We start from the raw sequence: 23,839 nt of genomic DNA, 5'->3' as shown, positions 1-23,839 counted from the left end.
ACCCCGGGCAGTGTGGACACGGCCAGGGGCTGCGGGCTGGCGTACAGGGCCTGGGCAGGCATGTTCACCACCATGCTGCTCAGCGGCTGGGAGGGCGGCTGCGGGAGCGAGTAGTGGGCCGGCATCAGTGGGATCTGCGCCCCCACGTGGGGAGGCAGTGAGGGGGTCACCCCAATGACCGGGGCCTGGGCGTTCACAGCTGGGCTGAAGGTGGGAGGCTGGGCCACTCCATAGGACTGTGCGATCAGGGCAGGCTGGCTCCCCGCGGCCACTGTGGTCACCCATGGCCCTGTGCCTGCAAGGGAGATGGAAGAAATGTTATTTGCTGGTTGCACATTCACTCAACAAACACCTACCCTCGGGGCCCTCCCACCCCGCCCTGGGCTGGGTGCTATGCTCACAGCAGTGGATGGGCAAACCTGTATTACAGCACCGGGGCTAGGGCTTTAAAGCCGATGTGAACCGTGGCTGTGGGGTTGAAGGGAGGAAATCTTCCAGGGAGACGTGAGAGGCAAAAGCAGAGATCTTCAAAGAGACCTGAGTGCAAATCTCTGCCACGCCCCAGCAAGCTGCCGCTATTCTCTGAGCCTCCTTCTGCTCATGTGTTAAATGCGGCCAGCAAAACCCATCTCTGGGTGAAAGAGTTACAAGCTGGAGATGGCTGCTGGGCTCTCAGGGGAGCTGGGCCAGGTGCTTCCGGTGGGGACAGGTAGGACAGGGGCATTGGGAAGGTGGGCAGAGCCGCGTGGTCCGCAGTGCCCTTCTCACAGCCAGCCCCAGGCAGATGCTGATGGGACCCAGGGGCTTGCAGGTGTCCCTGGAGCGCTGGTGGGGAGATCAGCCTGGGTCACCTGGGGCTGCGTGAATCCAGGCCTAGGAATCCTTGCTGGTCCTCTGTGGTGGCAGTGCAGACTGAGGATGAGGAGATTGCTACAGGAAGTGGGGGTCCTAGAGGCTAGGAGGTGGTGTGGCTTGGCGTGGCCTCCCCAAAATGGCAAAGCCAGGAACTCCCAACCCACAGGGGTGCTGCTGGTGGAGGTGCCAAGCGGGGCCGGGTTCTGCCCCCTTCTAGAGACAGGAGCCTCCGAGTCAGTGTCCTTGTCTCCAGCAGGTATTATGATCACACCCCTGCCCGGGCCTGACGTGCACAGAATAGCTGTGATTTGATAGTGAGAGCTTGGGAAAACTGGAAATGGACACATACTGGGGAAGTCCGGCTGGCAGGATTCGGGAATGGGCCGCTGAGGGGACTGTCCCCAGGCTGACAGTGCGAGGCAGCTTAGGAGTCCCGAAGCTCGCCTCTCCCCAGGACTAGCCAGCGAGCCTGGGTAAATGCGGCGCCCAGCTGGCGAGGCCCCAGGCATCTGTGGGGTGACCACAGAGATACAGTGCCACCCAAGAGACCCATTTATACCCAAGTGGGTGCCCCAAAGGGGACTGGAGACCTAAAGGGAGGCCCCTAGTCATGTGCAGCAAGTCCTGATCACCATTTTCTATCAGTGACACACATAGGTTTGCATTCTGGCCTCGCACTTCACAAGGGAGGCGGGTAGAGCGAGGGCCCAGAGGGCAAAGGACCTGGACTGTGCGGGTGCTGGATGTGGCTGAAGGGCTGGAGGCGCTCATGCTGCAGAAGCTTGGGGGGTGGTGTGAAAGGGGTCTCCGGGCATTTGGGAGCTGCCGAGTGGAGGACCGAGTGTGCTCTGTGAAGCCAAGGGGGAGCAGGGGGTGAAAGGGAGGTGTCTGTGCTGGTCTGGGGACTGGGATGCTGTAGGGGTTGGGGAACTCCCAGTCCCTGGGCAGAGTACCCCAGTTCTCCTGTAACCACGGATCAGGCAGGACCTCCCCAGAAGGTATGGCCGGAGGAGGTTGCTATGAATCAGAGCACTGATGTTTGGGAGTGAGTATGTAAGGTAGCCTGGAGCTGACTCAGTCAGCCCTGTAATGTCAGTCTCACACCCTCACTCTCCACGATGCTCTGTCGTGTAACAGAGAGGCAGAGAGGCGCAGCAAGCACAGCGGGAATGACGCTGCAGCCCCTACCTCCCCGCATCCCGCGCCCAAGGTCTGGGCTTCCTCTGTGGAGCACCGGGCACCCAGCAGCGAGGCATCTGCCTGCTGAAGTACCCACCTGGGTTGTCGCTCTCCCTCATCTGCTTGGGGGGGGGCTCGTCGGTGTCCCACGGTGTGGATTGGTTGATGGGCGTCTGCCCCCACCGGATGCTGGTCGCCAGTCCCTGGGATTGACTCTCTGCTTTGGAGATGCCGGGAGCCTGTGGGAAGCGGACGCGGATGGTGAGCACAGCCTGGCCTTGGCCACTGCCCTAGGACCTGTCCTCCCACCAGTAACCCTGAGGCCCAAGCTTCGTCCACTAGACTAAGGAACTCTGGCCCCTGCGGACTTGCTGGTATCCAGGCAGACAGTGGCAGCTGTGGACTCTGCTGAGCTCCTGCCACAGAAACCCTGGACCGGGGTTGCACCCCCTGGCACCTCCAAAGTCCCTGCTCCACCTTGACCAAGAGTGCTGTGTTCTCTTCTGTGTGATGCACGAAGCCCCAGCCTCAGACCACCCATAAACCACCACAACGCCAGTGCTACCGATGTCTGCAGGGCCTGCTGAGCACCAACTGGTACCCAGCTGGTCCTTCTGCATGTAGCTGTTGACTGAAACTCCTAATGAGATGGCAAAATGCTCACTCTGCAAGGTGCTAGCTACCTGGACGTGTCACTCGAGGGGCTCCTCATCCTGTCCCACACCAGGCGCCAAGGCCCGTACCTCCCCCAGAGGAGGGAGATGAGGACCGGAGCTCAGGTCCTGCCCCTGGGGCCGGGGGAATCCTTAGCTGCTCAGCCAGGAAGGGGGACCTGCTCCCGGGGCTGTCACTTTCACTTAGATCTACAGATGAAGAGGAACACGAGCCTAGGGTGAAAGCAGACATCGGGGCAGTGCTGTCCTCCCCGAGATACAGCCTTACGATGAAATATTACAGTCACTAGGAATCGCGTTTACTAGGAATTCCTAATGACGCAAACCGCTCCCACTGTATGTCAACGAGGAAAACTGCAAAACAACACAGGAGATCTCCCTGTACAAACATCCCGATGCACATCGTATGTGCAGGAAGGAAATGGCCAACATGTTAGCAGGGCTGTTGTCCTTGGGCGAGCATATTATGGGTAACTTCTATTCTCTCTCTCCACTTTTCTGCAGTTACTAAATTTTCTACCGTGCCATATTTACAGCAAGCTAAACAAAACAAAACAACAACAAAATAACACCCTGAGCACATACTGGAGAGGTGGGGTGGGAGACCCGGGTTGAGGGGCCTGGGCCTCAGAGGAGGAAGAGGGTCTCTAGGGAAAGTGGCCGAAGCTCCCAGAAGCCACCCAGGCAAGGTGGGACGGGGCAGAAACGGCTGCCACCAGCACAGGCGTAAGTGGCTGGAGAAGCCTCCAGTGAGGGCCACCACCCTCATGGTGACCACACAGCCCCTGGCCCAGTGACACAGCTGGTGGAGGCTGAGCTCCTGCTGAGCGCCTGACCAGAGTCACCCTCCTGGGTCCTGGGCCAGGTGGGGGCAGGCGGTGTGGCTGAGGCACCTGCACCAGGCCTGCTGGAGGAGCAGGACCCGAGGCTGTGTGGAGCTGACCGCACTGGGCTGCACTTATGTCTGGCCTGCATTGCAGATGCTGCAATTCTGTGAGCAGAGCCCAAGGCAGAGGAAAAGAGGACTCCTGAGAACAACCCCACCCACAAGCGTCCTCATCGGAACCCCAACCCCATTTCTGTCTGTGGGGTGGATGGGAGCAGGGGTAGCTGGGAATTTAACCGGGCTCACAAGTCATTCTGAGAACAGTGAGGTGTTTCCAGCATTTTCCAAGTAGACAGCTTTCAAAGTGTGCCTAGACTGAAAGGAGTAGCCTTTTACCCCTTCTGCAGCCCCCGTCTTTCCAGGGCTGGGCCCTGGGTGGGTTCAGAGGCACAGAGCTTGCTTCCCTGGGAATCAGAGGCATCTGAGGAGGAAGGAACCTGGGCCGTATGCTGCTCTGGGACCTGCTCGGGAGCAAGTTGGAATGTGAAACCCAGCTTCCTCACCAGAGCCCCACTTCATTGACAACATGGAAAGTCCTCCTGCCAGAAGGGGGCGCTGCAGCCACCACTCTGCTGCCTGGAACCCCAGGGCCTCCCAGGCCAAAGCTAGCTCAGGTTTTCAGAGTCCTCCCACTGCTTCCATTTATTTCTGCCTTGCTGGCTCAGCATGGCGTCTTGGCAGGGACAGAAGGGTTCTGGAAATTTGCCCTGGAAGACCCACAGCTGCCAGGCAAGGTGGGTGGGGTCTCCTCCTTGAGGTTGGGTCACCAGGTTCTGTGCTCTAAAACTTCAGGAGTTCCAGTGTTTGCCCTAAAACTGGGGAAATTTCTGAACTTGAAAAAAAATCACAGACTTTAGTGAAGCATGTAGCTCAGACCCTTGGTTCTGAAACTCCGGGGAATTCGCTCACGTGGGCCTCAGTCAATGGGCCTGAGTTCTGTCATACGCTGGCCAGGGCAGTGGGCACGCAGGGGACCGGGGCTCGCCCTGCCCTCAAGCGCTGTTCCAGGGGAAGGGAACTGTGCAGTGGGTTGTGCCCGCGCTTGCCCTGCGTCGCATGAGAGCCCAGGAGTGAGAGGCAGAGCTGCCGGGCGAGGGAGGCAGTCAGGTAGTCTTTCATGAATACTCCAAGTGCTTTCTTCTGTACTAAACAGCTCTGCGGTGAGAAGGAAAACAGTCTCTTTCTGTTTGTTTAGGTAAGATAAATAAGGCCACTCATATTCTACTCTGTGCTTGCAACATCTGAAGCTGCAAGCAACTTACAGTTCAGAAATTTTGTTTTATTAAAATAACGAACGTTCCTTCTTCCACTCCCTCCAGAAAAATGCTGGACGCAAGGTGTGCGCTTTGCTGAGGACCCCAGGCTCCAGGCCATCTGTGAAGTGGGTGACTGATCAGCACCTTTCCTCTGGCCAAGGGCTCCGGGCCTCGGAGGGTTCTGGAGGCTTCTGGGACCGTGTGTGGCCTGTGGCTCCAGCCCTGAGCCAGGCCCAGTGGAACCTTCCACTCCACAGTGTGGGGTCTCTACCGGCTTGGGACTCCTCACTAGCAATCCAGTCCAAGTGCTCAAAAGGGGGCTGCCTACCCAGGAGTCAGAAAAGTGGTCCTGGCTGTGGGGAGGAAAGTGGAGCTCAGCCTCTCCTTGCTTCCTCCCTTTGCCATCATCTGTGACATCAGGGAAGATGCCCAGACCCTTGGCCTTTCTCCAGCATCTCCAGCAACATGGGGGCCACAGGAAGGTAGATCAGAGGGCCTCCCCTGCCCAGCCGGTGGAGTGGCCCTATCTGCCCATCACCAGGCCCGGACAGGCTTCTCTTGCCTTCTCTGTAATGAGATGCTAATGGGATGCATCATTAACGCAGCAGCTTTTTAAACCCAAGCTCTTGGAAGTTTTCAAAGGTCACGTTTTTATGGTGGCTGACAGCATCCTGCTTCTCCCAGCGACTGAAGAACACTGAAGACGCTGGTGCTTTACGGCTGCAGCTCTCTGAAGCCCAGCACAGGCTGAGGTGCCTGCTGGCCTTGCCCTCAGCCCTGGCGGCCTCTCTGGGCACATGGGCTGCCCTGTGCCACCTTAGGTGAACCAGTTCCATGTGGCCCAGAGCTGCTCCCAGACTGTAAAGACGCCTGGGCAAGGGGGACAAGGCAGGTGACACCGGCAGAAGCACTCGAACTCCTGAGGAACACTCGCCAGGCTGTGCGGCCATGCCGGGAGAGGCTGCTTTGTTCCTGACGTTGTGCTGCAGGGCCCAAGCACTGTGCCGGCCCATAGGGCAGGAGCAGAGCGTCGCTGCTTGTTCAGCCAGTGACTGGACGGTTGGAAGGCGCGCACTTCAGAAAGTGAATGACACCAAGGCCGAGCAGGGCCATGAAACAGCCTCATTTCCCTCTTGAGGGACATGAGGTTTCCGGACTGTGGGTGCCCCGCGTGGGACCCCAGCACCGCTGTCCTGGAGGACACTTACTTCGGCACAACGTGGTGTCTCCTAGTGCCTAGGCCTGCTGAGCGACTCCTGCTCTGTGAGGAGGAGGAGCGGGGACCGTCCGGAGAGCCCAGGCATCTTCCACCTTCTCCCACGGAGTCAGAGGAGGGTGAACCAGTGGAACCCCGGGGTCGGAAAAGCTTCCAGGAGCGATGGGCCGGCACTGGACACAACATCTGCGCAGGACTCGGTACGGCGGAAGGACGGAGGCTGTGGTGCCACCAAAGGACCCTGCGGCAACTTGAACATTTCCAGCCTAAGCACCTGACAGCCTGGCCCAGGGTCTGTGTTGGGGGCCACGATGCCCATACCCAGCGCCCTCTTTTGCCCAGAAGCCTGAACCCCAGACTGGGACCTGCAGGGCTGAGAGCCTTGTCACTGTGTGGAACAGCAGACGGGTGACAGGCAGCATCGGCTGAGCACCGCAGAGCATCCCTGGCCAGCCCCACTGTCCACAGCTGTGACCTCTTCCCCACCAGGCCTCCGAGAGCCACCCACCCACGCCTCAGTCGGCCTGTGTCCTCGCTGGACAGGACAGAAGCACTGCTAGGACCTGAGCTCAGTGATGCTTGGGCCTGCTCTGGAGGAATGGTTGCCCGCCCCAGGACGGAGAGGGCCACACGGGCTTGGGGACACTTCAGGGACTCATTGAGGGTTTCATTCCTACCCATTAAAGGAGGGATGGTGCTGCAGACAAGGAAAGGTACAAGATCATGGTGAAATGCGGGAAAGACCGGGTGAGGGAAAACGGAGACTCACAGCGGCAGGGAGGAAAACTGCAGATTTCAGGCCAGAGAGGCTCCCAGCCTTCAGCACAGCCCTGAACTTACAGTCAGGCAAATCACAAGTAGATACACAGCTACTGTGTTGAGCCTGGGACTCAACAAAATGAGCATGGCATCTGCACCCCTGCACCAGTCCTGGGTCTGTCCTTTTAAAAGGGCTCACAGCTTCTCAGTCTCATGGGCCCCACAGAGCTGACCACTGACCAGTGAACACAACCAGGAGAGGAGACAACAGTGTGGCCCCACAGAACAGTGCAGCCATCTCTGAGAGGAAAATGGTGTTTTCAGTAGAGAAGAGCCAAAAAGGGTGTGTGTATGTGTGTATAGTTCACTTCATATCCTGCACAGTAAGTTCGAGAGCTCACGTGTGTGGTGCTCTCGGCAGATGCATCCACAGATCTATCTGCCTCCCCTGGGCTCTGTGAAGACGAGGGCAGCACAAGTACAGGAGGGACTGCAGCAGCGTGAATGCTGGACTACGTTGGCACAGCCTGTCCCGAGCCGCCCCGGATGGGCCGTGGGAGCGAAGTGGTCTGGGTAAGAAGCTGAGAGGCTCCGGGACGACAGCACCAGTGGGCAGCGAGTGGCACCCTCTGGCCTCGGTCTGCACCTCGGTTCCTGGGTGAGGACACTCAGCAGTGCCTTCCTCCGATCCCTTCAATAGGCCAGGCTGCTGTGACAAGAGGTGCTGACCCGGCCCAGGCCCCACCCCCGGCTCCTTTGCCCTGGATTCTTACTGCCCTGCACATTTTGAACACCCTCCATGTTAGAAAACTCGCCCTGCTGTTTCTTCTGCAGCCAGGGCATGGGCACGTGACCCACCTCTCACACACGGCCTGGAAATGCAGCCGCCAGAGGAGGCAGCACAGCCCGACTCACTCCGGGGCTGAAGCCCACAGGTTTGGGGCACACAGTGAGGGGAGGCTCTGGTTTTTTCAGCGAGAGTGGCAAATGAGGTTGTTTCCTTTTTCTTCTTGCTCTAGAGCATTATCGTGGCCAGGGCTCTTCAGAGAACAGCAAGAGCTGGTGCCCACAGCTGGCAGCGGGAGCAGGGCCCCAGCCCTTCGAGCCCTGGACAGGCCTTTTCCTGCAAAGATGGACATTTCCCTTCCTCTTAGCAACCCTCCCTCTGCAGTGGCTGGAGGTCTTCCTCCTGCACAGACTCATGCGTGCTGGGGTGGGGTGTGCAGACCCCTGCCATGCACACAGAGGTGGACCCCCAGGAAGGCCCCTTTTTCTCTTCAGGAATGGTGTCCAAGGGGGAATTTGGGCACAGGGAGGAGATCTTTCAGTGCCTGGGGTTTTTAGATTGAGCCCATGGGTCTACATCCAGGCTCCTGGGCTTTCCGGGGCAGGCAGCGAGTCACAGAGCACACTGATTCCAAGGAGACGCAGGTGGGTCCTGCCCAGTACTGCCACAGCTGTGTGGGCTCCCATAGCAGTGCCTGCAGGGTGCTCCTGGGGGAATTATTAGGAATGGAGGTGTCTGGAGGGGTCCCAGAGGCTCTGATTCAGTGCCCAGAAGTGCTCCTCTTTAACAGGTCTGCAGGCAGTCCATGGCCTTGCCGCGGGGAGCAGTGCCAGGCCCACACCTCAAGCCTGGAGTACTGGGGTTGTAGCTGCTCATGTCCTGAGTTGCACAGATTTGGGGCTGCTGGTGATGGGCCCAGGAGTCAGCTCCTTGAGGAGGCCACTTTCAAGGACCCGTGCTCTGGAAGCCTAGGTTTCCGGGGGTGGGGGTCAGAAAGGAGGCGCCGCCAGGCACTGGAGCTGTGACTCTGGGCCCCTACCTGTCTGTTCTCATTTCTGGATCGCTACTGAACTACAAATAAGAGGGTAACTGCAGTTAAATCCCCACTTGGCACCAGGCGAACCCCTCCTGCCCTCATTACCCAAGCATTCTCTCCAGGTCCCAGGCCCCAGGCCCAGGCCATGCCCCGGTGTCCCCTTCAGAGCCGCCTCGAAACGTGGTCCAGAGCCCGATGAAGTTTCTAATAATACTGACCAACGATGTGTTAAATTGAGACACTTGTGGCTCGCGTGCTGGAAACCACACGATGGTTTAAAGGACCAGTGCTTACCTTTCTCTATCAATTTGCTGCTAAATTACTGCTTTTGGAGCAACTTATAGAAAAGTAATTCTTTATTTAAATTTTAATTTCAATCTTGTCACTTTAAATATATATTCAGATTCCAATCATATTACAGAGTATGATGATGTCTCAGGAAGGTAAACGATCCCGCCAGGAGCCCAGGAGGTGGGGAGTGTGTCGGAGGTGATGGGAGAGGCTGGGAGGGATGGGCGGACCCAGGGTGGGACTGCGGAGCTGGCCAAGCCCTGCCCCTGCCCTGCTAGCTCAGACGTTCTGTGCAGCCCCGCGAGGGCCATCCTGAAACGCTTTAACTTGCTACCGAGCACCTTCTGTTCCTGGCTCACCTGAGCTACGAGGGGCTCAGATGCGTGGGGCCGCCTGCCTGTCATCAGCCTAGCTGTTCCCGTTTATGGACCACCTCCCAAGAAATGCATGGCCATGAGCTGATTTCCTTCCACAAGGAATTCTCCATTCTTCTCATTTTACCAGCAAGAGTTAGAAGGGCCAGCAAAGCTCATTAAAACTTAGGACTTTAACCTGTGCCTATTCTATCTGTTAGTCCACTTTGTGTCACTATAACAAAATAACCAAGGCTTTCTGTGTTATAAAGAAAAGTTTCACTTAGCTCTCAGTTCTGAAGATTCAAGAGCATGGTCCCTACAATCTGCTCAGCTCTGAAGAGGATCTCATGTGGGTGGCATTGCAATGGCAGGGGTGCATGTAGAAGATGTCACAGGGAACGACAGGATGTGACAGCCAGGGGAGAGGCTGGGCTCCCTCCTCTGACAGCCCAGTCCCACATTCATCTACCCACAAGGGTATGCCCATCACCAGTCACCTTCTGCTGGGCTCACCTCTCACAGGCTCCTCCACCTTGACACTGCCACGCTGGACCAAGCTCTCAGTGTGTGCCTTTGGAGGGCTGATCCTGTCCGAGCCGCACATGCTCCTGGGGTTTTCAGAATTACCTGCAGATGGCCAGAACGTTTCCCTGCCCTGTCTTCAGGTTGTTCCTGCTGACTGACAGCCTTAGGGGGCTTTGCCATACTGAGGCTGCTTCTGATTACCCAGCGGGGTCTCCCACAGGAGCACTGGCCACAGCCCCTCCCTTCACCATATCCAGCCCACTGGGCCTCCTGCTCTGACTGACAGCACACTGGGGCCGGGAAGCCGGATCCAAGGTTCTGGCTTCTCTTCCAGTGCCTCCGACCCCAGCCCGAGTCACCGCTGATGCCTTTCCTCAGACCCTCCAGTGTGGCTGAGGCCAGGTCCTCAGCCTCAGACCAGGGCTGACAGCTGGACACCTACACCTGCCCCTAGGCTGGCCACATGGGCTGGCAACCCGCAGGTCCCCTCTCTGGCACTGGACTCTGTCCCTAGCTTCTTCCCTTTGGCTTTCCAACATGGGGGCTGAGAAACATCTTTGGCTACTTCACCTGCCATTCCAGAATCCACTCGCTTCTGGCCCTTCTTTCGTGGTTGCGCTTTCTGGGGCTGGGCGCGCTGGGTGTTCACCTCTGGCTCTCAGCCCTGGTGCCCGGTCCTCTCTCTGCTGCACGTCAGTGAGTCCAGCTCTCACGCCAACTCCAGCGGCTCGTCTCCTCCCTCTGCTCTCTGCCGGCTTCCTCTTCCTGGAAGCCCCCTTCTGTGTGTTTCTGCTTTTCTTAGTTCTCCACCATCCAGGGCCCTTCCCCAGCTGGTTTCTCCTACCCTGTTCTCAAAACTTGGCTCAGGCCCGTTCCCTCCCTCTCCCAGGCCTGCTTAGGGCCTCTCTTCTTTCACAATTTTTCTGATACGAAACACCTGCGTGGTAACCCTTGTCTTTGCCAGAATGCAGCTTTCTGTAGCATTCTGGAGGTACATTTGCTTTTTTCCCTTCCTGACATCAAAGGCAATTCCTTGGAGACTTTTATGCTATGGCTCAGCACAGATGGCCACCCTCCCAGATGGAAAGCACCCACGGACGGACGGGCCTGGCTTTTGTACCCTGCTCCTGAATGTGCCCTGTCCAGATCCCCAGCCCTTTCCCTCCAAGCCCCTCCCCACGCATGGGCCCTGTGGACAAAAGAAATGATAAATCTGGCAGAACCTTACAGCTCCAAGCTTTCAACTTTGCTCCAACAACTTTCAACCAAAAACTTCTTAGTCCTATTTCCAAGTAACTTTTCATCCATTACAAAACCTACAAAATTTTCAAAGAGGCTTTGAAATAAGATCATCAGAAAAAAAAAAAGCCCATCACAAACGAAAGTCTTTGAAAAGAAAGAGGCCCTTTCCTGTGCTGCAGCTCCCCTCTGATACGTTTTCCTTTCATTCTTTGGAAGGTGCAGGCAGGCCTGGCCCTCAGCAGACGCCTGTGATGTGCGAGATTGAGTGGCCCGGATGACACTCGGATGGGGGGCGCTGGGCAGCCGCCGCGGAGCCGGGCTGGCCTTTCATTCCCCTTCAGTCAGCTCCGAGGGTGCCCCCAACGGCCACGAGCGCCTTGTAGCCCCAGCCTGCTGCTTCCATTCACCTCAGCGCGGGTGAACGCGGCTTCCTGTCCAGCACCTCCACGGCCTTCGTTCTTGTCGCCGAGCGGGGCGGGTAGGGAGGCGCGGCCGGGGCAGTCCCTCCGTGGCCTTTCATGGGACATTTCCCAAAAGCTGTCCCCGCAGGCAGTGACTCTGGACCTCCCTCGCCCTCCCTAAATTCAGCTTCTGACTCGCAGCTGCACGTAAGACAACGCCCACTTCCGGGAGTCTTTGTTACGATCAGATTTGAGATCTGAATCCGGTGCGGGAAAGTCCTCTGTCCAGGATGATTCTGCTGAGCGTGGATGGGGATGCACTCGGGCTTGGTTCTCTGAATGAAATGCCTACCTGCTGACCCGGCCCAGCCCTCAGAGGCCCAACATGAACTCCGAGACAGGCTGCAGAGCCTGCCAGAGGGTCAGCAGGCTCTTCAGGAAGGCGTGGCCAGGGCCCACCTGCTCCACGCTCCTCCAGGGGACATTGGAGGACCCACTGAGCCCTTCTCCTGCACAGGGCCCGCCCTAGACAGGGGCATCCCCAGGCTGGTTCCCAGCCCCCTGTCTGCAGCTCTCCACAGTCCCTTCTCCCAGGACCCCCTGACCCACCTGTTCACCTCCCAACACCTTCTCCTTTCTGGCTGGGCCCTCAACAGAACATTATTGTTATTTTTTATCACGAACAAAGACCCAATGGGGAGAGGGGGCGGTCTGCGAATGACTCAGTGCCAACTCTGAGAGCTCAAGGCTAAGCAAACGTCTGTTAGAGGCCTAACAAGAGAAGGGACAGTGGCAGAGTCACTGAGTGGCAGGCAGGACAAAGAGACAACACACCACAAGTGTCTGGCGAGGAGGCGGCTTCTTCTCAGACACAGCAGCTCGGGTGAAGGAGCTGAAATAGTTTTATTACAAGGACTTCAAGACTCTCTGAAGCAAGTCAGGCTCTGAGTGTGCACCTCAGGACCCCAGCCCCCCTTCCACACAGTGTGAGGCTCACAGGGCTCGGTGGGACGGACTGGGCTCACCATGGAACATTCCGGAAGCATGCAAGGAGGGACTGAGTTTCCCTTCCTCAGCTGGCCGGTGCTTGCAGGCTCTGCTATCTGCCTGTTCAGTCTCTGTAATGACAGCTGCGTGCGGCCAGGCAGGTCCCTGGGGAGAGCCATTACCGCTCCATTCAGAATGGAGGCCAGGGCCGTGGTGCTGTCAAGGAAATGGCACCACTTAGCCCATCTTTTTAGGCTTTGGGAAACATGCTGGGCAGACGGCTTCTATCCACACGCAAGGAGGGCCCATGGGCAAGAGGGCCAGTGGTAAAATCTTTAAGAGTTTAGTGGTGAATGGGGCAGAAGAGGCAGAGCTTCCTGCAGTGGTCAGGCACACAGATGACAGACTGCTCTTCCTCGGGAGTGACACTGTGTCACCGGGCACCTGTGTGCCAGGATACCACACACGGGGTGAGTAGGGCAGTTTGAGCCTCTGGTCCTGTCCTGCGAGAGGATGGGCAACCGCTGTTCCAAGCCCTGGCCACCCATGGGGAGATGGCGTACAGGAAGGGGAAGGGTCCCGGACGAAGGCCTCCCACCAACACCCCTTCCTCAGCAGGGCCCGGGCTGCCTGCGCTCAGGTTTCACCTCTTCACGGCCGAGCACTGTGTTGCCTGGCTATCCTCGCCTGTCCACTGTGCGCTGGGCTCATGACCTTCAGCTGTATCATCGCTCATCCACCCACCCACCCACTCCATGCTTACTGGGAAGCTATCTTGCACTGGACACAGCCAGGAGCAGTCCGAGGCTCTGGTCCCCGTCACAATCACAACAGCTGATATCGATTGACCTTTAGGCTGAGAATTCTCTGAGCCCTCTGCCTGTCTTGCAGATGGCCAGCTGCTTCTGGTTCTGTGTTCTTATGGAAAAGACGGGGCACTAATTCCACTAGGAGGGCCCCACCCTGATGACTTCATCTAAACCTTACTTCATTGCCAAATCCCATCCCCTCTGAGTTGTGGGGGATGAAATTCAGTCTGTGGCACCCACACAGCATGCGGACAGGGGGTGCTCCCCACGCCATCTTTGTGGACCTGTCTGCCTGTGGTTTCTCTGGCTCCACCCTGTCCACCAAACCCCAGGGCTGTGTTTTGTGGAGATACCCACAGGCCTGATGGGCAAGCCAGTTAGCCCTGGCCTGAGCTGTCATTTTCGGATGGTTTGATTTCTTCCCTCCCCTCACAACATAATCTCCATGATCTTGAGTCTTTCCCGAATGCTGTTGAAAGCCTTGTTGTATTTATCTCCAGAGAATCTGCCGTGCCCCTGTGCAATTTTCCATTGTCATGGTTCATTTTAATCTCCTCTAAGGCTGTTGGCCACTCTCGTGTTCAGAAATAGCTTGTTCCACTTAATAAGAGCACTTAAATATGCAGACACGAGAAATTTCCTTTGCTTGCTCCTCAACATCACAGTAAGTGGAGTGAGTTACATGCCCTGCTCCATGCTGTGAGGCCAGGCACAGTCACGGGGAAGGTTTAAGGGCCTGGGAGGGGTCCGAGAACACCTGGGGAGAACCCAGCCCACCTGGTGCTCCTGTGTTTCACTGACAGCACCGTGGGTCCCTACAGTCACCTGCCTACTTTGCAGTGCTCAGAGCTCTGGCCTGGCGACCGGAAGTTCTGGATCTGGGGCCTGCTCCACCACTCACAAGGGCCTGGTGACCTCGCACAGGTCATTTTACCATTGTGAGCCCCTGCTTCCCTCCTTCCTCTGCAAAGCAGGCCCAGCAGTCTCTCCTTCGAGATGCAGGTTCCAGTGAGGAGTGGAATCCTGGCTGCTGTGCCAGGCAGGGGGCCTACCAAATGGCAGCGGCGGTTAGCATCAGGCCAGGCGTGAACACAGGGACTTAAGCCCTTTTGAGAAGGCCGTCGCACCACGCCAGACTAGATTGTTTCTTCTATGTCAGTTTCTTGGGACTGTGGTGGCCAGAGACTTCCCCAGGGGCTATGGCTTATCAGGAAAGGTTAGAGGAGTGGAAAGCAGGCTGGGTCCCCATTCATAAATCTGCATCTACCAGGAGTTCTGGGGCTCAGGCCCAGGACAAAGGTGGGACACCAGCGCCCCTGGTGGTGCTGGGAGGAATTGTAGGCCCAGGTAGAGAGGGGCAGTGCCCCAGGATCTCTGTAGTTTAGAGAAGCACAGTGAGGAAGCAGGAGTCCAGCTGACAGATGGACACTGGCACAGGACGGGACAGGGATCAGCTGGGCCCTGAATTAATCCCTGCTAAAACAGCCACTGCAGCCAGTTTCTGTCATGTACTGCTCCGGACCTCATCCTCTCAGTGAGTTTAGCTCCAGGTTGGGCTGGGGAAAGGCAGAGGACGGAGGACTCAGCACTCTGGTCCACAGTGCCCCAGGCGTGGGCACTGCAGGCAACCTTGGTGGTGGCCCTGAGGGTGCAGCTTGCCGGAACAATCCTCAGGCACTTGCCGGAGCTTGGGGCTCAGCTCCGGGGCCACCCTCACCCCAGGTAAAGCAGCCCCTTAACCCATTTTCACCTGGGCTGAGCACCAGCACCAGACTCCTGGGGAGCAGTTTATCGATCAGCCCCGTCGCGTTTCTGTCACCAGTGGAGGTGGGGGACTCCCAGCCCGGCCTTGTTCTCTGAAGCCTGCAGCTCTCCTGTATCTGCCTCCTGAGCTTGGCTCCAACCCTCCATCCATGCTACACAGCCCACTGGGGGGACGAGGCACACCTTCACGGGTGCACACATGTGCAGCGGACACACGCGCACACGCATTTGCTGCACATCACACCATGGCCCCACAGGGCCACAGCAGCTGCAGATCCCCTTTCTATCCCATGGAATCTGTTCTTCTCCAGTGGCTGCAAAACACAGGGTCCCCTATGGCCACTTTGCGCTTCCCCTCCCAGACACTTTTTTCTAAATCAGCTTCCAAGCTGACTCATTTCAAACAAGAAAACATCAACAAACACGATGCAGAGAAACAGATGGTAACAATTACAGGAGGGAGGAAACAGCCTGCTTACTCTACAAGGGGCAGGCAAACACCCTGACCCCAGACAGCGTTGTGCCCTGGCCCACTGCCGTGTAAACCTGGGCATGGGGCATGGGCATGGGTTTGTTCCCATCAGCAGGGTCAGGCCTGGAGGGGCCGTGGGCCGGAGCACCATGGGGCAGGTACAGTGGAACTGGGACGGCCTGCTCTGCAGGGGGAAAGGAAAGACGTTCCCAGGTGTCCCAGCCTCCTCACCTGATCCTGACCCCTCAGATGCCCGAGATCAGGGGGTGCTTCCTCCCCTGCACAGGGGTCCCACCTATGACCAGCCCTGCTACACTGCCACCTTCTAACGGTGCAGAAGCTTGTCTCCCACCAGACCCACAGTCCGACGGGGCTAAGGGCTTAGCTGGGAAGCCAGGCTGCTGGTTTAAGTCCAAGTTCTGCCACTTAGAGCTAGGGGGAGCTGGGGTGAACTAAGGGACCTCTTGGTGCTCCTCTTGCCTCACCCTGAAAATGGAGATAATTCAGGGACCCGTACTGCCTGACTGTGAATTAAGGTGGGCAGAGCACCCTCCTAAGGGCTGCTGTTACCCCTGCAGAGGGCTAACTTCCTGTCTGCCATTCCAGGAGGGGGTGCCGGGTCCTGAGGTCCAGGGGAGCTTGCTATGCCCTGCCCTCCTGGACCCACCGCGGTGTGGGGTTAGAGTAGGGCGGGATTCTGTCTCCCAGCTCGGCAGGCTGGAGCACAATCAGGCGAAATCGGGGACCTTCCAGGGAGCTCAGGGCTTGTGAGCGGAAAGCGGATCCCACCGGGCCTGTGGGTCCTGGGGAGCTGCCAGGAGGAGGAGGGGCTGGGTGCTGACTGCCAGGACATGCGGCGCGGCAGGAAAGGAGGGGTGGTGCAGTGGACGCGGTTCCTTCAGAGGGCAGAAAACGACTTCCGAGGAAGGGCCTCAGGGAAGCGGGCGGTGGTCGGAGCCCACAGCGCGGTCCTCTGCACGCGGAGGCTGCTGCGGGTCTCGCTCCTCACACGGCCAGGGTTCACAGCCGGCAGGCGCACGGGGCTCTCTTGTTCACCTGTTCTCTTCTCACACGCACCGGTGACCACAGTTGTCCCCGCACGGCGTCCCCACACGTCCACACTCCTGCGCTGTCTCACAGGGCACACCCGCGCCTCCCCACGCGCCCTCACAGGGGCCGACACCTGCTTCCCCCGCTGTGGGGGCAGAAGGGGAGGGAGGGGCGTGCTCGACCCCCTCCGCCGCCGGGGCTGGCCGCTCGTGTGTACCGCAGCTTGTCTGGAAACGCTCCAGCGCGGCTCCAGCAGCTCCCTCCGTTCGTTCATTTCGGAACACATGGCTTGCCCGGCACCCCTGCCTGCTGTCCTGGGCCGCTGCATCTCCCTGCTCTCGCTATGCGCCTGTCCCCGCCTGGGGCGTCTGTCCTGTTAGCACCAGGGTCTGTGTGCTCCTCTCCTGCTCTCCAGCTTCTCCTCCCCTGCAGCCCTCCTGAGCACCACAGAACACCATCCCTGGCCTCCGGAACTCATCCTTCACTCTGGGAACCTGGCTTTGCCCACGCTGGTAGAAGGCCAGAGGCTGTAGTGTCCTCCTGGCCCTCGCTTGTCCCTCTCGGGCACGGCTTCTGCTCTCCGGGTGCTGGTTCTCAGGGTTCCATCGGCCCCCTTCTGACGCATAAATGGGACCTGCTCCTGCCGCTGGCCTGCCTCACTGTCACCGCTGTCACCTTTACATTCAGACCCATGTACACAAATGCCTATGTGAGATCTCCGCTCGATGTTCTGCCTGCATCTAAGCTCAGCATGTCCCCAACGGGTGTCCCGAGCTCTGCCTTCCACCCTGTGTGCTCTGTCCCCAAGCTGTTCCCCCACCCCCAAGGCAGAAGCCCAGGGCTGCACCCTTCAGCCACTCTAGTGATGGCCACCTGCCTCTTTCTGCATGCGGCCCGATCTCCCTGCCCTCACATCTGCCCGCTCCTGGCTCTCTCCACAGTCATCTGCAGGCCCCACCCTAACCTGTTCTTTGTGTTGCAAAAATAATATTTCTAGAAGAATCATTTCCTATAGGAAATGGCTGCCCCTGCACCAGTTCGTGTTTCTAGTGTCTAATCTGTTCCATCATCACAGGTTGCCACCTTCATGGGCTCCACTGGGGCCTGCTTTTCTGTACTCAGGGATCTGCCGCCGGAGCCTCGGCCTCCAGAGGAGCCACAGCCATGGCCCACACGAGTGACTCCATCTCCTGATCTGTCCTCGGCAATCCCTCAGCACTGTGGCACTAGACTCCCGAGAGCACCACCACCCTCACAGCAGCCCCGACCCAGGCTGAGGGAATGAGCCTTGGAGGCCCTGCCGATGTCCCCAAGGGAGAATCAGGCCAAGATCCTCACCTGCTGGCTGGGTCTTTTGCAAGACAGCCCCTTTCACAGGCCAAATGTCGGTCCTTCCTCCCTGGGGACCAGGCTTGGGACACTCTGGTCCCTCCTGCAAGCCAGACAGACCCAAGCCCCGGGAAGGGCAGCCTGTGTGCTGCGAGGGGAAGGTTCCTGCCTCAGCCCCCTGCTCCTTGCTCCTTTCTTTCACCCCTCTGTTCACCTCTTGCTGGAAGGTAAGGAAACCTGAATGAAATATTTTTAAAATTTACCGAGTCAGGCACGGTGGTGAATGCCCGTAAAAATCCCAGCTGCTTGGGAGAAGGATAGCAAGTTCAAGACCAGCCTGGGCCACTTAGACCCTGTAACAAAATGAAAGAATAAAAACAGCTGGGAATGTAGGTCTCTGGCAGAGCCTCTGGCTGCAATTCCCAGCCAGCAGGTGAGGATCTTGGCCTGATTCTCACGTGGTCCGTGGTTTTTGATTTTCTCAGCAGAGAAGAATGGGTGCAGAGAATGCCCTGGCCTCCTTGTGAACACTTTGGGATTGAGCGCACCCCTCCTCTCACCGAGGACACAGCCCATGTGGTCAAGTTGTGGGTTTAGGAAGGAGTTCAACATTTCAGTGGCTGCCTCCGCCGATGCAGTCTGTATGCTATGAATTCAAGGTCTGCAGTCGGTGAGCCGCAGGTCCAGCAGCAGAGGTGGCAGGGCAGATCCTGTCCAAGTCCGAGGGCCTGAGGCCCTGGAGAGCTGTGGGTATAAACGCCAGTCTGAAAGCTCGCAGCCTGGAAACCCAAGGAGAGCTGGTGTTTCTGCGGAGTGGAGGGGTGGGCCAGCTCCCGGCTCCAGTTCTGCAGGAGGAGCCCCCTTTGCTGGCAGGAGGGGGGCTCCTGCCTAGGAGGGCAACCTGCTTTGCCCCGTGACCAGTTCGCACACGTCGCTGTCCCAGACACACCCAGAGTTCTCTCTCTAGCCCCATCACAACTCCGACAACCATATTGCCTCTCGTTGCAATTTGTATTTGAATCTGTGCTCTGGGTAGAGAGAATTCAAGCAGGGGGTGGGGCGGGGGAGTCAAAACAATAAGAATACTAGCGGAGCTAGAGGATTCCTTCCATGATTATGGAACTTTTTTCCTCTGGCTCTTTCTTTCCAATAAACACTGCCCACTCCTGGGAGATGCGGTGTCTGCCTCTTCCCCGCCCCCAGGCAAATAAAAGAAATAACACTGCTCCCCAGGCGCATGTGCTCCCACACCTCGGCATATGCTCCACCTAGCTCGCTTCGGAACTGTTAAAACTGCAGTGGGCAGCGGCTTCCTGGGACCCCACCCCAGGGCTCCTCTGCCTTCCTCAGCCCAGCGTTCTCCACTGCTGCTGTAAGCATACCCGCATTGAAAACGTTCCAGTGGAAGTTTCTAGATTCCTAAACAATAGATTCAAGACATCTTTAATACTCTCTGAAGAAGCAATATATCACAGGAAAAGCTGTAACCTTTACTATTGCTGATGTTATCCAGGCCGCCGGCTGATTAGGAAGGTAACTGCTGCCGATTCGCATTCTGCCCGGCTGCGGCCGGAGGGGCCAGGCTGGGCCGTCCACCCTCCCTCTGCACCCCAGCGAGCGAGGAAGGTGCTGCATCTCCGAGCATTTGCCTAATGCTCTTTTATATAACCTGAAGAGTCACAGGGCTCAAAGGCAGTGTTTTCCAAGAAACAGCCTTCTCCTATTAACACAACATCCCTGAAAATAATACTGCCTGTCTCTAAAGCAATAACAGGTTCTGCACGGAATGCATTTTCCTGCTTTTTCTCTCCAACAGAGACGCAAGGAAGGAGTTGTGGCCGCGCCTGTGAAAGCCTTCGAGACAGAGGGAAAGCGCGGCCAACGAACGTCACAGTGACCCAAAGTCAGCCAATGTGCATGTGGAGGGCCCAGGGACCGCTCCCCAGGGAAGCCTCCCCAGGGTCTGCAGCAGAGGCAGATACTTGGTTTTGCCAGGTTGTTTACCCTCATTTCTTTCTGAAGGTGAATGCGATGGGCAATCCAAGTGAGCTGACAGGAGGAGACAAAGGGTGGAAAATGGAAACCTCGTCACACTGCTGGGGTTTTCTTTTCAGGAGTCTGAGGCTGTGTGTGACCCCAGGAAAAGGGCCAGAGTCACAACTACTGGGGAAAAGCATGGGAACCCTTCCTCAGGAGCTGTGTGTCCTTGGGAGGGCTGCTAGACTTCTCTGGACCTGCTTCCTGATGGCGATCTTACCGTTCACAGGGTGGGTGGGAATCACAGATACCAAAGCCACATTTCGGGGGCTGGCACGGATTTGGCTTCTCCAAAAAAGGATAACTTTTATTATTCTAGAAAATGTCTCTGTGAATTGTCTGATGACTGAAACTGGATTTCATTTTCATAAAATCTTGATTTTAAAAAAGCCCAAGGGCACCTGTTTTCTTTATCCAGCAGAACAGAGTGTGGCAATGACAATATTTGGAGATTCTCTAAATTTCTCACTTTTCAACTCACATTGCAGTGTTTGTTTTCCCCCTTTTATCTTTCCAGTTGCTCCCCAACCCCAAAAGATTAGTTTTTTTTTTTTTGGTACCGGGGATCAAACTTGGGCCCTTGTGCTTGCAAGTTCCACTGAGCCAAATCCCTGTCCCTGAAAGGTTAGTTTGTAAAATTAAAGTTACAAGGCTCCAGCTCCTTGGCAGGCTTCCTGCTGCTGGGCCAAAGAGCAGAAGTGTGAGCTTCCTGCGGGCTCCAGGAGGAGGAATATGGGATTCGGCCACAGAACTGACCATCCCTGCAAGCCCAGCGAGGCCATTCTTGCTCAAGGCGACTGCTGGCCCACAGGATCCCTGAGGAGGTGTGGAGGCCACTAAGCCCAGAAGACCAGAGGCCACAAGGAGCCCAATTCCCAAGGGAGAGGCAGCAGGGTCCTGCAGCATCCTGGTGCTGGGGGCAGAATGTTTGCTGATGGAGGACAGAAGTCACCAGCAGCTCGTATGGCACAGGGAGGGCCGGTGACTCTGCAGTACCCACAGGCCGGTGCTGCGGGACCACATGGGTGTGGTCATTTTAATCCAATGTCCTGAGTGCGAGCCGTGTCCGCATAGGGATCCCAATGAGCAGTAACTGAGCTGCTGCAAAGGCGGGGCTTGCGTGTGGGCTTGAAGGATGTGAAGCCACCTCGACTGACCGACCGGAATCATGTTTTCCGGCCTCCTCCCGCGAGGATAGTCCTTCCTCAGGTCACTGCCACAGCAAAGGCAGCAGAGACCCACGGATGTTCCTCTGGGCAGACAGGCGGTGGCTCTCTGCGGTGTTCTCATCCGGGACATGGAGCCACAGTGCCCAGCTGCTGCAGCACCTGAGAAGGCCTGGCGCACTGCCAGGTGCCTGCCAGGTGCCTGCCAGGAACTGACTGGCTGGGACAGGAGGGAGAGCTGGGCTGATGAGGGAGTGTGGCTTCCAGGGACACTCAGGGCGGAGCAAACAGGGTGGCCAGGGACCTGTAGCCTGAGCTGATTTTGAAGGAAGCTGTTTCAGTGGGCGCACAGCTGGTGGGGCTGCCTGGGCCAGGCACCTTCGTACCCTGGTGCCTGCACCTAGCCAACGCTGGAGCCTGCGGTGTCCTGTGACACTTTGAGACGCCCCTTTTATGTCCTCTGTTCAAATATCACCTCAGGAAGTTCTTTACCAACCTTGCTATTTAAAATCCCCACCTAGCACCCCTTACCTGTTGCCACTGCACCTACATTAGGTATGTGATTCCAAAGACTGTCCATCCTCCAGATTTTGTGCATAATATTCCATAACTGTCCATTAAGCCATATTTATTTATTGTATTTTCAAATCTTCTATACCTTTACTTATTATTTGCTTGTTTGGTTATTTAGTAACTGTGTTAAAAGTTTTCCACGCTGGATTTAAAATTTTTTCCTGTAGTTCTCTCAGTCGTTGCTTTATATATTTTGAGGCTGTGCTCTATGTTCTTAGATGCATGCAATTATATTTTCCAGGTTAACTGAGGTGGGTTGTGAAAGATGATTATGAAACATGCTTTAAAACTCTAGTTTTGCTCTTTGTTTTAAAGTCAATTTTCTCTGACATTAATGCAGCTACATCCAACTTTTTTTGGCATGATATATCTTTTTTTCTATCTTTCTACTTTTAATGTTTCTGCATCATTTTTCTTTAACGTGTTTTTTTCTAAATAGCATAGTTAGAATTGAAAAATTCAGTCTGAGAAACTGACTTCTAGATAGTATAGACACTTCAATTAGGTTTAAATTGGTCATGGTAGTATCTTCTGTTTGTCTCATTTGCTCTCTCTCTCTCTCTGCCTTCTTTTGGATTAATTATTTTGTATCATTTCATTGTAATATCCACAGATGTTACAGCTCTCATTTTTCACTTAATTGAAATCTAATAATACTTATGCTTGCCTTCTTGTCAATTCAAAGGCCTTAAAATGATTTAACTTCATTTACTCTTTATCCCAGTTCTATGTCACTTTTGTATCATTTTATTCTATATTTGTTGTGGCATAAGAGAGCATTTTCAGCTGCTTTATAACAATCAATTTTCTTTCAGATATGAACTTATTTTTACATTTCTATGGTTCATTCCTTGCTAAAACTCCATTTCCTCTCAAATTAGTTTCCTTCTGCTTTAAAAACACCTGTTAGCATTTACTTTATTGTAGACAAATTATCTCAGTATTTGAATGTCTTCTTTTTAAAAATCACACTTATATTCTTTGTCCTAAGAGTATTTTTACAGGGCGTAACATTCTAAACTGGTAATTTCTTGCAGACTTTAAAGATGACATTCCATTGTCTTCTGATGTCCAATGTTCCTGTTGAGAAGTCAGTTGCATGTCTAGTTATTGAACCTTTAAAAGTAATTATTTCCTTCTGCTTTTTAGATTTTTCTCTGGTTTTAGTTTTCAACAGTTTTAGTATGAGTGGCCTGGTGTGGATTTTTTGAAAACCCTGCTTGGAGTTTTAGTGCTTCCTAAATATGTGACCTGATCTCTTTTAACAGTTTAGAAATGTTGAATTGAAATATTGCTTCTTACTCATTTTCTCTGGAATTCTAATTATAGATATTTTGGATCTTTTCATACTAACTCCTGTGTCTCTTTCTTTCCTTTCCATATTTTTTTTTCTTTTCTCTCTGTACTTAATGCTGGATGTTTTTCTTATCAATTTTTTGAGTTTATAATTTTCTTTTCAGTTACAGCTGTTAAATTCTTCACTGAGTTTCTTAGTTTGGAGTGTTATGAAATTATCCACATTTGGTTCTTTAAAGAAATGTATTTTTTAGATTCTCAGCTGAAAACTAAATTTTGTCTGTTGGCATAGTCATTTAAAATACTTATTTAAAAAAAAACTAATAACTTCAATATATCTCAGGCCCTACTGATCTGTTTTTATTTTCTGTTGTTTCTGGGGATGCTTGTTAATGTGATCTCCTGTGTCTTGTCTTTATCTTTGCTGTATTCCAGATTCTGTCTTTTTGCACTACTTTTAGAAATAATTTGAAGACTAGCATGATGATATCTTCCCTCTGAGACTGTTTATTTGCTTCTGTGGGGCACCTGGGCACAGTAGCACTATGGGAGCACCTGAGCCCTTAACTCAAGATGATTTGAAACAGAGATGCAGCTCCAGAGAGAGCCTAGGTATGGCCTCCACAGGGGTCACCGTAAGCACTTGCCCCCCGCCCCTCCTGACTCTGGATTCCCTTTGGGGCTCTCTAACTCTGTACAGCCTGGTGTTAAGAATCCTTTTCTTGAAGGGAGGGCAGGGGTAAGGGGAAAAAATGAGAATCAAGACTTGTCATGTAGAGGTACAAGATCCCAACAATGAATGTAACTGTACTGTATCCCTAAAATGTACCAATAAACTCAATTAAAGCTGAAAAAAAAAAAGAATCCTTTTCTTCTCTCAGCTGTCTCTTCAG

At 55.2% G+C, this 23,839-nt stretch overlaps 1 protein-coding gene across 1 annotated transcript in view; it reads right to left on the bottom strand.

Annotated features, from left to right (window-relative positions):
* The window catches only part of Klhl29 (kelch like family member 29), a 117,224-nt gene that overhangs the window by 56,188 nt on the left and 37,197 nt on the right, over positions 1 to 23,839 (bottom strand). The window contains exons 2-3 of the mRNA XM_033762999.1: positions 2,132 to 2,273; positions 46 to 295 (exon numbers count right to left, since the gene is read on the bottom strand). Of these exons, the coding sequence (XP_033618890.1) occupies positions 46 to 295; positions 2,132 to 2,153 (272 nt within the window). The 5' untranslated portion in view covers positions 2,154 to 2,273. The remainder of the gene's footprint in view (positions 1 to 45; positions 296 to 2,131; positions 2,274 to 23,839) is intronic.

Source organism: Fukomys damarensis, unplaced genomic scaffold (genome assembly GCF_012274545.1).
Source record: "Fukomys damarensis isolate Sample0158 unplaced genomic scaffold, DMR_v1.0_HiC HiC_scaffold_2, whole genome shotgun sequence".
NCBI lineage: Eukaryota > Metazoa > Chordata > Mammalia > Rodentia > Bathyergidae > Fukomys > Fukomys damarensis.
The sequence above is the reverse complement of the archived record's forward strand: the minus strand, read 5'-3'. Positions and strand labels throughout refer to the sequence as shown.